Source organism: Centroberyx affinis, unplaced genomic scaffold (assembly GCF_046629955.1).
Source record: "Centroberyx affinis isolate AG114_WGS23_722 - 3 ecotype Tasmania unplaced genomic scaffold, CSIRO-AGI_Caff_v1 ptg000021l_1, whole genome shotgun sequence".
NCBI classification, from domain to species: domain Eukaryota; kingdom Metazoa; phylum Chordata; class Actinopteri; order Beryciformes; family Berycidae; genus Centroberyx; species Centroberyx affinis.
Genome location: NW_027278735.1, coordinates 212,656 through 226,496, shown reverse-complemented (window position 1 = coordinate 226,496; position 13,841 = coordinate 212,656). Strand labels below are relative to the sequence as shown.

At 37.6% G+C, this 13,841-nt stretch overlaps 1 protein-coding gene across 3 annotated transcripts in view; it reads right to left on the bottom strand.

Moving 5' to 3' along the window:
- Positions 1-1,005: 1,005 nt before the first annotated feature.
- Positions 1,006-13,841, bottom strand: part of daam1a (dishevelled associated activator of morphogenesis 1a) — a 36,646-nt gene continuing 23,810 nt past the window's right edge. For 2 of the 3 annotated variants that reach the window (XM_071543270.1, XM_071543118.1), the window contains 11 exons: positions 12,423-12,530; positions 12,007-12,104; positions 11,346-11,430; positions 10,993-11,099; positions 9,868-9,956; positions 9,400-9,568; positions 8,096-8,203; positions 5,595-5,655; positions 4,954-5,088; positions 3,529-3,699; positions 1,006-2,043 (listed from right to left, as the gene is read on the bottom strand). In XM_071543270.1, coding sequence (XP_071399371.1) covers positions 1,816-2,043; positions 3,529-3,699; positions 4,954-5,088; positions 5,595-5,655; positions 8,096-8,203; positions 9,400-9,568; positions 9,868-9,956; positions 10,993-11,099; positions 11,346-11,430; positions 12,007-12,104; positions 12,423-12,530 — 1,359 coding nt within the window. In that variant the 3' untranslated portion in view covers positions 1,006-1,815. The remainder of the gene's footprint in view (positions 2,044-3,528; positions 3,700-4,953; positions 5,089-5,594; positions 5,656-8,095; positions 8,204-9,399; positions 9,569-9,867; positions 9,957-10,992; positions 11,100-11,345; positions 11,431-12,006; positions 12,105-12,422; positions 12,531-13,841) is intronic. The other variant, XM_071543192.1, reaches the window with a different exon arrangement.

The window sequence follows — 13,841 nt, the reverse complement described above, 5'->3', positions numbered from 1 at the left end:
GGTTTATACAGACTGGAAAGTATAAAGACTCTATACTCACTTCTTTTTGTTTACACACTACTCAGTATTGTACAACCAGTTCTGCTCAGTTCAGTTCAGTACAGTCCAGCGCCACTCAAGTCCAGGACAATTTTACTGAACTATGAAATAATACATTTGCATTGCATATAGGCAAATAAACACTCAATTTGTACCAGTGAGATTTATTTTAACTTCTTCCCTCCCTCTCCTGGAAAGTGGCAGCAGGCCTTACAGAAGAGGATGGTACTCTTTTCCCTTTCTGTCCCCAAACCAGTCCATCTTCTAAATTCCACCGTTGATTTTTTACCATATTGGTTGCTTTATCTTTCGTTGACCCAGTGGTTTGTGTTGGTCGGCATTTTTCTTCTACTTCTGGCTGCATGGTGCCAACATTTTCTACTGCCTCAAGGCTGTGTACTTGCTTGTTTTCTGATCAAATAACCCTCCATTTTCACACCCGGAACACACTGGAAAGAATCACCTGGTCATTGGCTCCTACAAACCACCTACAGTGGCCCACAGTATAGTCACAGTCATGCATGAACATTTGACATCTCAATGCATAAATGTGAACAGGGTGAAATGCAAAAAAGGTTGCTCCCAATTTTGCCACCTAAATTTTTTATTTCACTGGCTACTGGCTATTTCAACTTTTTATAAACTTTAAAGGGCATTTTTGCCTCAAGCCCCTAGTAAGTTCTTATTCTGGTCTACACCAAGGTTATTATAGTTTTGCATTTTTCATTAGTTTTTATTTCGTTTTGACATTTTGTTTTCAATTTCAGTTTAGTTTTAATTAGTTTTTAAAGCGGGTTTGCTAGTTTAGTTTAGTTTTTATTTTTTGAAAATGCTTAGTTTTAGTTTAGTTTGTATTAGTTTCAGTGTTAGTTTTAGTCATGGAGTATTTGTCAGGGGCGAGATTCAAAAATTCAAAATACTAGGCTTATGTATGAAATAAATTGACAAAGACGAAAACTAAAGACATTTTCTCTATAATTTTAGTTTATTTTAGTTAGTTTTGTAAACACACAATACAGTTTCAGTTAGTTATCGTTTTTTTGTAAAGCCTCGTTTTTATTTTTATTTCAGTTAACGAAAATGTTTTTTCACACCTAGTTTTCGTTATTTCGTTTTCGTTAACAATAACAATAATAACCTTGGTCTACACACACAGTAGGCTATTGATTAATGTTCCTTTCTAGGGCAGGGTGACCCACACCCAACTATTAAATGGTAGGGAGAGAGACAGGAAAGATTGGGAGAGAGAAGCGAATGCCATGTGACAAAAGTCCTGAACAGGATTCAAGGCCAGAATATTGCAGTTACATGGTATACACCTTAGCCAACTGAGCCACCAGGACACTCCATAATTGTCTCATTATGAGTTTTAAAAGTCTTCTAGCCTTCGCGTCCAGGTGATATCAATATTTAACACACCACCGACCAGTGAAATAATCAGTGAGTGTTTGGTTGGAATGGAAATCTGCAGATTCTGCCTTCCATGGTTCCATTGCCAGTGGCAGATATTTTCTCCTTGGGCCTGCAGGTCAACATGGACTGTTAGAGTTCATGTTGACCTGTCATCTGAGTTGTGAGACCGAAGTCCAAAGGTACAACTCGTACATTTGGACTTCGGTCTCACAACAACACAGTAGAAAGAGTACTACGAACGTTCCCAAGACGTTTGTTCTCTTCCTTATGTGTTCCCTTTGATCTCTCTATGTCCCAGGTGTTCTGTGAGTCCGTCCACCAAGACATCTTCACAACTCTCGCAAGACAGAGCCGACCGTCCCGTCAGTGGTTCAGTTTGCTGGCTGGTCTCTCTCGGCTGGCGTTGCCCGAGGTCTGTTTCTGTTGCGCCGAGCCGTGTTTTCGCCGGCTCAGCTTCATCTTGGACAGGTCCTTGTCGAACACCTCTCCGGACCGCAGGGCGGACACCAGGTCGTCGAACTCCCCGCCCTCCTCTGTTCCTCCGCTCGCTTTGGCCTTCCTCGCCTTCTGCTCTCTGTCCCTCTGCTTCAGCTGGAGAGGAGGAAGAGAGGGGAGGCAGGTGAGAGTAGGTGTGAGGATCGATGGATAGGAGAGATTTGTAGATTTTTACCATATGTTCACAGTGTGAGCAACACCAGTGGTGGAAGAAGTACTCAGATCTTTTACTTAAGTAAAAGTAGAAATACCACAGTCCTGCATTCAAAATGTTACTTAAGTAAAAGTACCAAAGTATTAGCATCAAAATGTACTTAAAGCAACAAAAGTAAAAGTACTCATTATGCAGAATGGCCCATTTCAGAATAATACAGTATATATTATATTATTGAATTATAATTATTGATGCATTAATGTGTAAGCATCACTTTAATGTTGCAGCTGGAAAAGGTGGGGCTGATTTCCACTACTTTATATACTGCTGGGTAGCTTACAGTAATCTATAATAATACATCACAATTTATTAGTTGATTATATTTTGTATTAATAATCTGAATCTGCAAAGTAACTAGTAAATTAAGTTATCAAATGAAGTTAGTGGAGTAAAAAGTACAATATTTCCCTCTGAAATGTAGTGGAGTAGAAGTATAAAGTAGCATCAAATGGTAATACTCAAGTAAAGTACAAGTATAACCTAATTAGCAGGACAAGCTAATTATGGAAAATATTGTGCTGTTGTGCAAAGGCCTGCAGTATTTGCCGATCTCCTGATGTTTAAAGTTTTCATTGAAGTTATATTGGAAGACTGATTTTTCCATTTCACATTTCTATACAATTCAAATTGCTTGTGGAAGCAGGAACACTTTACAATAAAGGTCACTAAGTTAAGGGTTAGTTAATGCTTAATAAGCATTAACTAACCCTTAATTAACAGTTAACTAATGTGTCTGGTAATCGTTTACTAATGGTGTTCATGTTAACTAAGGTATTAATTTATACATTATTTAATAGTTTATAAAGATGACTATTAAATAATGTATAAATGAATACCTTAGTTAACTGTTAATTAAGGGTTAGTTAATGCTTATTAAGCATTAACTAACCCTTAACTTAGTGACCCTTACTATAAAGTGTTACTGTGGAAGCATTAAGCATTAGTTAAGTTGTAGTAGTGAGCTATTATTAGTGATTTGATCTTATGCTTTTACAATAATCATTGCATGTCGATTGCATTATAATAACTCACTCAGTAGTCATGATGTTATCCAAGACTGTAAACAAATGACTTGTAACATTTTCTAATTCCAAACCCTGGGTCATCTCAATACGTGGTTTTGCTAAAACATAAGGGATGTTGTCTGCCATGGAAAAACATTAATACTTGGTCCATTATTTGCCAAGCAGGTAACCAGGTTAGCTAGTTTTCATTTGTTTAACCACTAGGTGACAGATACCTGGTGAAAACGTTCAAAATGTTTATGCATCCCTCATCCCTTTAAATAACGATTTATAGGTGTGTCTGCGTAAATGCTCATATGTGTGCTGATCATGTGCTGGAGTATGCTGTATATGTTTGCTAACCTGCGCCTCCATGAGCGCCCGCCTCTCCTCTTCCTCCTTGCGCCTCCTCATGTTCTCGTTGTCCTGCTTCGCCTCTGCGAAGGCTGTGAGGAAAGCTTCGAAGATCCCAAAGAACTCATCGGGCTGCAGCTTAGACGAGTCCTCTCCGAAGTGCCTCAGCGCCTGGCGAAACTGATGGGAAAGAGAGAGAGAAAGAGTGACGGGTGGAAGATGAGTTAGGGAGAGAGAGGTCAAGGTAGGGACAAACAGGAGAGAGAGGAAATGAGAGAGAGAAGAATAAATTATTTTTAGACTTTTGATTTACTTGGGGACATCAGGGAACAGCTTGCAATTTGTACACAAATCAATTTGTAATTTGCAAGTGGCAATACTGCTAATGTAAGCCCATCACTGTGACTAAAGCCATGGTTTTAATCCCATGTGAATCTCCCATGTCTGTAATTTGTAAGTAAATATTCCACTGCAAATTACCCACTGTATTTGACACATGCCCTGATAATACTAATCGTGTGTGAATCGACTCTCAGTAACTTCAGCCATAATTTGATGATTTGGTGTGGAATTTATTTTTCTTATTCTTCTCATTGTTGCACAATTTCTAGTTTCTTTGAATGCATTTTCTGCGCAAGCTTCAAGTTTTACTTTGCTAAATAATTAAGGGACAAATAGTAAAATGTTGACCTTATACACTTATACCCAGTGCACCAGTGATTTCAGTGAATTTCACTTTCTTTTTTTCTGTTTTTTTTTTAACTGATTTTTTATTTAACACATATAATACAGAGAACACACAACTTGGAGGAGATGCATATACTATTACACTTGTTTTAACTTATATTCCCTTCATGTCTGTTCTGAGCATTGTTATGAAATAATTCTTCTTCATTGGTAATAATAATTTTCATAATACATAAACATGAGCAGCACAAATCAAATACCGCACCATTCATACCACCAGTGAATTAACAATACAATAACCATAGTATTAACCTAACATACGTTGTGGCTTATACCTGAGAAAGAAAAAAAAACAAAAAAACAAGTGTAATAGGAATAAAAATAAGAATTAATACAATGAAATAAATAAAAGTAAGAATAGGAAAAAAGAGGTGACTAAAGTTCTGGCATTGCCTGTATTAATGGTGACCATCTTTCAGCAAACCTGTCTGTTCTCAGCTGTAACCTTGCTGTGATTTTTGTTGGGGGTTAATTCATTAATTACATAATAAACTAGATGGCACTCCGCCATGACTATGCAATTGTGAAGATATGCCAGTTCCACATATTGGATTTTCACCAAAAGTTGATAATTTTTAAGGCAATGGAGATGGAGATGGGTAATATTGCCTTCAGCAGAGATGAGGATGAGCAAATGGGACAAAATTAATCTGGATAATATATCAATTATCAACTTCGTCCACTCACCAGCTCTTTTGCTTCGTTGAATGACTCTTCTACATCAGAGAAGCTGAAGGAGGCCACAGTGACAAACTGGCTCACCACAGAGACAAACTTATCAGAAGCACCCTGAGAGGAGCGACCCTGCTGGTACTGCAACTCCTGGTAGGAAGAGAATGAACATTTACACACACAGACCAACATGCAGTTAGACCAACATGCAGATACACTGACACACAGATTTTAAATATTTCCTGTATCTGTATTTAAACATTTTATCTTTTCAGGAATTTTGAAAAACATGTTTTACTGAAGTTTTACAAGGGGTTTTGAATGGGTTTATTAAACTTACTCAAACTTACATTATAGAAAAGATTACTGAGAACGTTAAAGAAAAAGGTCCACCCTCTGAACCTCTTACACTGTTAGATATAATTAATTTGTGATGTTCAATGCATTCCATTCCTATTATAAGTGTTGTAATTTACTTTTTTGGTGCACTCCCTTTCCCTCAACCTGCCTCGTCTACCTCTACTTAATGATTAATGATTGGTTAATGATTTTGCACATTTCCCAGAATGCCTTTCTATTACAATATTGTAATTAAGAGATTTTCAAACAACATTAGCAGTATCTACATTATCAGGGTTTCTACTGAGCTCTCTTACCGCCTCAACACTCTTCAGACCAGATCTCAGATTCCCGATGTCCTTCTCCAACTCTGTCATACTAGAGAGATGCAAGGTTATTATCATTAATGAAATAACGAAAACTAGGTGTCAAAAAACATTTTCGTTAACTGAAATAAAAATAAAAATGAGGCTTTACAAAAAAACGATAACTAACTGAAATTGTATTGTGTGTTTACAAAACTAACTGAATAAACTAAAATTATAGAGAAAATGTCTTTAGTTTTTGTCTTTGTGAATTTATTTCATATATAAAGTAAGAATTTTTGAATCTTGCCCCTGACAAATACTCCATATTACAAAAAAAGACTAAAACTAACACTGAAACTAATAAAAACTAAACTAAAACTACACATTTTCATAAAATAAAAACTAAACTAAACTAGCACACCCGCTTTAAAAACTAAACTGAAATTGAAAACAAAAAGTCAAAACGAAATAAAAAATAAAAACTAATGAAAAATGCAAAACCATAATAACCTTGGACAGATGACATGGAAGGTTAGAGGTGATGGAGAAAATGAGTAGAGTTTTCATAGTAGAGAGTAATTTCAAGTAATTTCTTCTTGCTAATTGCAATGACAGAAGAGCTCTACCCTAGATGTTCAGTTGCATAGAATCTGATTTATTAACATTATTAGCACCATTGGTTTCCATTGACATCCATTGGTTTCAGTGAGAATGAAAACTAGCTGTTTCTTGGGTAAGTGATGTACCAATGAAGAAGATTTTTCCCAATGTGACAACTACCTTACGAAACTTAACAGACTAAAATTCAAAATGGGAACCAGTCCCTAGTGCTCTGGTTTGGGAAGCTAACCTGACACTAAGGCTTTTATATTGGGACTTGAAATAAGGTACTTTGGACAGGGTGGATTTTGAACCAATGAGCATGACTTGTGTTTTCTTCCCGTTGAGTTTTAGAAAGTTAGTGGGCATCCAGGTGTTGATGTCACTGAGGCAGCTGATGGAGGTAGGGGGCAAGTGGGTCAGTGGGTTTGGATGAGATGTATAACTGAGTGTCATCAGCATAGCAGTGAAAAATCGATGTGGTGGTGATGCGCTATTCGGCCAAATGGAAGGAGGTAATTAATGAATACAAGTGGACCCAGCACGGATCCTTGGGGGATGCCCTGTGTAACTGCAGCTAGCCCGTACTGATGCCGTTTAAGCTGGACAAACTGTTGTCTCCCAGTGAGGTCGGATGTCAGGACTAGGCATGGGACGATATGAAAATTTCATGTCACGATTATCCTGGCTAACATAATTGCGATTCACGATATTATCCCGATAATCATGAAAATATGCTTAAAACTCTTAAAATGTCACTAAAACATACTGGAATCACTTTACCTTACATTTTGTTAAGAAACAAATATTTTTATCGCATCATAGGACAGGTGAGGGCAGGTGGGCACCTCATCTCTCTGTCGTTCCTTAGTTTTGAATCCATAGTATTTCCACACATCTGATTGAACTTTTTTTTTGTGGGGGATACAATGGGCAAGCCGAGCCTTCAGCCATGGTGACGATTGACTGGAAAGATGAGGGCTCCCCCTTGTGGCAAATGGCAATTTAAAATAAATCAGGAAATCAAGAGGACTGTACGTTAGTGAGCTTGACAGCTTTTTCAAGTCACTCGTGAGGATATTCACGCTCATGTGAGGATATTCACGATTATCCCGATAATGGAAATTCACCAAGATAAAATTATCTTGAGTGTTTTTATCGCGATAAAAGATAAAATCTTATATCCTCCCATCCCTAGTCAGGACCATTGACCCCCAAGGAAGTCGAGCGGTTCAGGAGAAGTGGATGGGAGACAGTATCAAAAGCTGAGGTGGAGAAGGATGAGGATGGTTAATAGTCCAGAGTCGGCATCCAAACTTTGGAGAGGATTAGAAGGTTAGAGATGGGGCAGAAGTTGTTGAGATAGATGTGATCTGCACCAGGACGTTTGAGTATTGGTGTAATAGCTGCCGTTCTGAGTGACAGGAGACGGATGTGTCTGAAACATTACATGGGACATTCTTTTATTTGTGGGGGTCCACTCCAAAAGTCCCGTGGCTCATTTTGGGTCTGAATCGATAGCTTAGGAAATGCGGTATTATATGACTGTTATTTCTGCATTACTGCATCTCCTAGTGTTTTTGTGCTTGACTGCTGGATAAAGCATAGTTCTCAGCATTTTAGAGTGCTGTGTCTGTTGATAAGTCAGTTAATTTACTAGGATCAAAGAACACTTTGTTCTGCCACCACAGTATAATCTCCACTAGCCTCTCACATAAAGAGGAAAAGCAGTCTAAGTTGGCATAAAAACATTTTCAGTAGACTTTATTTTGTTGGTGTTACTGAACTGTAGGAGCCACAGGAACATACTGTGTGTGTGTGTGTGTGTGTGTGTGTGTGTGTGTGTGTGTGTGTGTGTGTGTGTGTGTGTGTGTGTGTGTGTGTGTGTGAGTGTGCGTGCGCGTCCTTACTTGATTTTAGCAGCCACTGGAACATTCTGTAGCTCTTCATTGAAGACTGCCACCTTAGGGTATTTCTGTTCTAATATGGTGATCAGGTAGTGGAGCAGGGTAATGTTTCTAGACACACACACACACACACACAATCACACACAGAGTATATACATTTGACAATAAAACATTTATCACATATCCATGTCTTGTAATGGAATTGTACCCATAACAAAATCACATCACAGGTTGAATATAGATATTATTCTACATAATTCAAAGAGGAACAGTGTACTGTATGTCAAAAACCTGTCTCATTAGGTATGCCTCCCTCAGTTTGGGATGCACATGTGAACAGAATTACATTCTGTTTAATCTTAAATAGCGATTTGAATATTGATTTTCATAAAACAGCAGCATTGTCAAGCTAAATGTTCTGTCCTACACCTCTGACAATTTCTATCCTACCAGGTACTGACTTGCCTTTCACCTTTCAGGTCTAATTCAGTCCCTGATTAGATGGCAAGAATGAAAACCAGCATTTGCCTGTTGATATTATGTCACCCTCTGGTGGTTGTTTTCAAAGCTCAGTGAGAAAGGTGTCCAAAGGGAATTCAGGAATAGGTCATTTACTGTATTACAGATTACGTTAAATTAAACATGACTGTCTGTTTCCATATAAAAACGTGTTCCTTTATTGATTGTAATTAGTTGCAGCCTCTTTGTAAAAAAAAAAAAAAAACATTGTGAAAAACTGAGTTAAGGCAATCTGCTTTATTGTAGGTTATAAATAATTATTCAAAAACTGCTGTTCCGGTGAAGTTCATCTAGTTTAATTTAAAAGAAATGATTTTGTATTTGTCAATGCAGAATGAATGGATTTTCTCAGGAATTAACACAACCAGCAGGTACTGACCCCCTTTCCTCAGTGCAGAAAATGTACCGAACAATGAACCAGTAACAACCGAACCATGACCCCAATAACATACATAATAACATACTTGAACAATAAGAACCTTGAGAGATATAAACCACTGCAAAATTAAAGAAATACTCCCTAAAACGGACATTTTGCAAACTGGCTGCAGTGAAAGAGAAGAAAATTTCACTCAACTGTCGTCTCTCTAAAATAGATCATTGTTGTGTGCTTATACATTACTTACTTACATGCTTACATATTAATATTTTATTGAAAAAGGAACAAAAGGGTTCCGTTTATTATTTCATTCATCTGTTTGAAAGAAGGAACACTACAGACTTCAACTCCTTAGCTAGTTACAGTAATAACTCAAACTAACTAGAAACCAGTTTGTTGTGCATCTTACCTGTCAATGCTGGACTTGGTGTCGGCTATCTTGTTGAGGCTTGAGACTTTAAACCCGTAGGCGTTTCCTCGCTGGCCTTTGTTCATGTAGTTCCCGAAGGCCAGAACCACCTCCAGCAGCTGAGGCAGGGTCCGACTCTGTGCCACCTCCCTGGAGGCAAGAGAGAGGGCTGGAACCATTGAGAGAAGAAGGAGGAAGGGTTACAGATTCATAGAAGTGTACCAGCTATGACTGGTTTGTGGTTTGGTTCTGTGCCAAGGCAAAAGACAGAGGGAGAAAGCAGAAAGATTGATGGATGAAGTCATTCCACTCCTTTTCTGCTTCAATACTGTGGTAGTACCCAGATACCGAAGCGTAATGCATTTACTTGAGGGTGTTTTTCCGCGAAATCTGACCCGGTAACACGCAGTGTAAAATGCAGTACAGAGACATTTTACTGATGGCAGTGGCATGGATAGAACATAGTACCTTCGACTTTAGGTTTGACCTCAGCCACTCTCTCAGCAAACTTCTTTTTGAAGTAAAGAGACTGGATTCTCTGTTGGTAGTGGTTGATTCTGGAGAGGGAAAGAGAATAAACGGCAAAAATTATCAGAACAGCATGAGAGAGACTGACTAGATGCCAACAATTCACAACAACTGTAGCCTCTGTTGGATTGCTTGAGACTTGACTTGACTTGGGTTCTGGTGACTTGGGACTTGACTCCGACTTGTACTCTGATGACTTGAAAAGGTTTCTAAAGTCTTGACTTGAGATCTTGTGTTTGTGTAAATGACTTAGATTGAAAGTGATGAGATTTGTTCCAGCAGACGACTGAATTTAAATTCTGTTTTCTGAATTTGTATGGAACGATTTAATTTATTGAAGTTGAAACTGATTCTAGAAATCAAACTCATGATGCTCTTACCAAGTTTTTATCCTATTAAAACCATATTGCATTGAAAAAGATAGATATTTAGTTTTTTAGTTTTCTTTAAGATATTAAATTGATACTGGACTCTTGATTTGTTCTGACTTGACTTGATGTTCTACATTTAGACTTGAGACTTGACATTAATGACATGGACTTGACTTGGTAATCTACATTTAGACTTGAGACTTGACATTAATGACATGGACTTGACTTGGTAATCTACATTTAGACTTGAGACTTGACATTAATGACATGGACTTGACTTGGTAATCTACATTTAGACTTGAGACTTGACATTAATGACATGGACTTGACTTGGACTTGACTTGAACTTGACTTGGTAATCTACATTTAGACTTGAGACTTGACATTAATGACATGGACTTGACTTGGTAATCTACATTTAGACTTGAGACTTGACTTGAGACTTGCTTGGGACTTGAACAAAGTTGACTTGGTCACACCTCTGTGAGTCAGTAATAGAACGATTGGAACCAGTATTGGTATCACACATTGTCTAACTCAATACCAGTTTAAAAATCAAGCTTTTTGTAAAGCTCTGTGTTGAAAGAAAAAACATTTCTTAGCTGTATTGTGTGTTTCAGTGGCTGATCACCTCAAACACAACATGATGGTCCTTACTGTGTGTGTTTGTGTCTGTGTGTGTTTCAGTGTGTACCTGCTCATCTCATATAGAAAGCGGTCTGCCTTGGCCAAGAGTTCCAGCTCATGTTTGTGCTCCTCCAACAAGTCAATGTCACTTTTCTCGGGAACAAACTTCAGCAGCTACACACACACACACACACACACACACACACACACACACACACACGTATTGTTAGGTGTTTGGATATTAAATTGATTAAACTGATGTGATCATTTCATTTTAAGTGCAGCTGTTTGTTTTTTTTTGTTCAGTTTCTGCCATTTCTGTCTTTGATTGCTATGAAGATATTCCTCCACTAGATGGCAACAACTGTCAGTGTGTGTGTGTGTGTGTGTGTGTGTGTGTGTGTGTGTGTGTTTTGGTACCTGCTCCAGCATGTCTTTAGGTATGTCTTCATGTTCATCCATGGTCAAGATGGCATGACGGATCTCCTCATTGGTCAGCTTCAGCCTGTAAACGCCATCAGTGGGTTACATTAAATGGCACCATTTGGCATCCCAACTGCAGCAAACCAAAGGCTTCTGAGCAGAGTTGGAATTACAATAATTACTGTTATTAGAAATGGCTGCTAAAAACACAGTTAATCAGATTATAGCTGCTTTTGAAAAAATAGGAAATTGCTTGTTGGATTCCTCAGAAGCATGTTTGATGGGAACAACAATAAGTGAGATCATATATACAAATTGAAACATCATTTTTCACATCTTCACAGACTGATTGATAGAGTTGTGAGTCTTTTTTCACAGTCTATGGTTGTGACATAAGATTAATTAACATAACTAGTAGAGTATTTTTTTTTAATATCTTTGCTCCCTATAGGCCACGATTTTATTCACATTAATTTTGCCCCAATTGTAATTTCCCCAGATGAAGGTAATACCATCAATCTCCATTCCATCATATGTTGCCTTTGTATATGTTACATTCAGACCGAAGTGCCTTTAAATCAAAGCTGCATTTTGCAAGACTGTTATGTAAATAAAATTTGATTATGGGTAGAAATAACACATTATGGGTAGTACTGACCGTGAGAGCAGAATGTTACAGTTCTGCGCTCGGCGACCGTCGATGACTGACAGCTCCTTGACCTTCTTGGCAACAGAGTGGTCATCCTCACTGTCCTTCTGTTAGTATGGAGAGAGAGGGGGCAGAATAGAATAGTTTCAGCCAGGGGGCTCGTCTGCTGGGTTGGGCAACTCCTACTTTGTGGGTTTCAAACAGGCCAGTACAGTCAATGGGTGATGTCACTGTCCATTATTTTATACATTCTATGATATTGTAAATTCTAAAGATATTGTACGTCAGAACAAAATATCAGCTATCGACAACTTCAGTTCAAAAACATCAGTATAGGCTCAAAAACCTGTATCGGTCAAACCCTTGTCTAATGTTAATATGTGTATATAATGCACGTGTGTTCAGTGTGAGTATGTGTATATTACTTGTGGTCTCTGGTAAGCTGAGAAGGTCTTCTGGAAGTCTTCCAGATCAAGAACTTTAAACACCTTGAGGTCATCAACCTCTGTCCAGATAGTTCCTTCTATCTTGTTCTGAAACAAACAAAATAAATGACATAATACAATGTTGTATCAACACTAACTAATTTCTGTAGTGAAAAGGAAAGAAGAGATATTCAGTTTTTAAAGTGAAATCAATTAATAAAGTGAAAAGTTTTGTTTGGAAGCTGACATTATTGTGATTTCCAGGACTCATGTAGTCTTGATGTGCTCCAAACCTGACTTGATAATTAAATTATGCCATTAAATCATATCCAGTTTCCCACTGAAACTGAGGTTCCTTCATTGTAAATAGTGAGAAAGAACCAAACCCAGATTGACCTGACAGACATAATTCTATGTATTTGATATATACAATATATACTGTATATGGTATACTGTAGCTGATGGCTGGCTGTTACCAGCTTAGATGCCACAGGTTATATTGATTGATTTTTCCCCCTCATTTGTCTTACTTTCCATCTCTTCCATTTTTTGTTTTGGTTATTTCATAGGCCTATCAAATATTTACACATGCCCCTTAAGAAAACTGTCAGCAAGTGGTCGATTGGTAATATAGTGTGTGAAGGTATTTAGAGCTTGAGGCAACCAATCTGATGGTATATGGATGATAGCTTTAAACACACATGTATGCTTTGTTTTACTTCCCATGCAACAAATACTCTTTATCTGTATTGAACAATTAATATATCAATCAAACCGGTAGTGAAGATGCAAAAAACAGACTTAAAGAAAAACCTCACTATTACAAATCAGTTGTCCCAGTAATCTCTCTTTAACATAAGGGCATATGTACATTTTGACTTTAAAAGTGAGCCAAACTATTGAAGAACTTCTTCATGAAAGTCCAATTCAAATATTTGATATATTGTTGTCCAAAGCTCTATTCACATTGGACTATTATTAGCTGGGCGCATCCAGTGATTTGTAATAGCCTAGCTGCAATGGTTGTCCCCAATTTTAATAACTTGTGATTCTTTCTTTTTATTCTCCCATGCTATCTAGCTAGATAGACAGATCGATAGTTAGTTAGTTAGTTAGTTAGTTAGTTAGTTAGTTAGTTAGTTAGTAGTGGTAATAGTAGTAGTAATACTACTAGTAGTAGTAGTAGTAGTAGTAGTAGTAGTAATACTAGTAGTAGTAGTAGTAGTAGTAGCAGTAGTAGTAGTTGTAGTAGCAGTTGTAATAGTAGTAGTAGTAGTAGTGGTAGTAGTAGTAGTAGTAGTAATACTGGTAGTAGTAGTAGTAGTAGTAATAGCAGTAGTAGTGGTAATACTAGTAGTAGTAGCAGTAGTAGTAGTAATACTACTAGTAGTAGCAGTAGTAGTAGTAAGACTAGTAGTA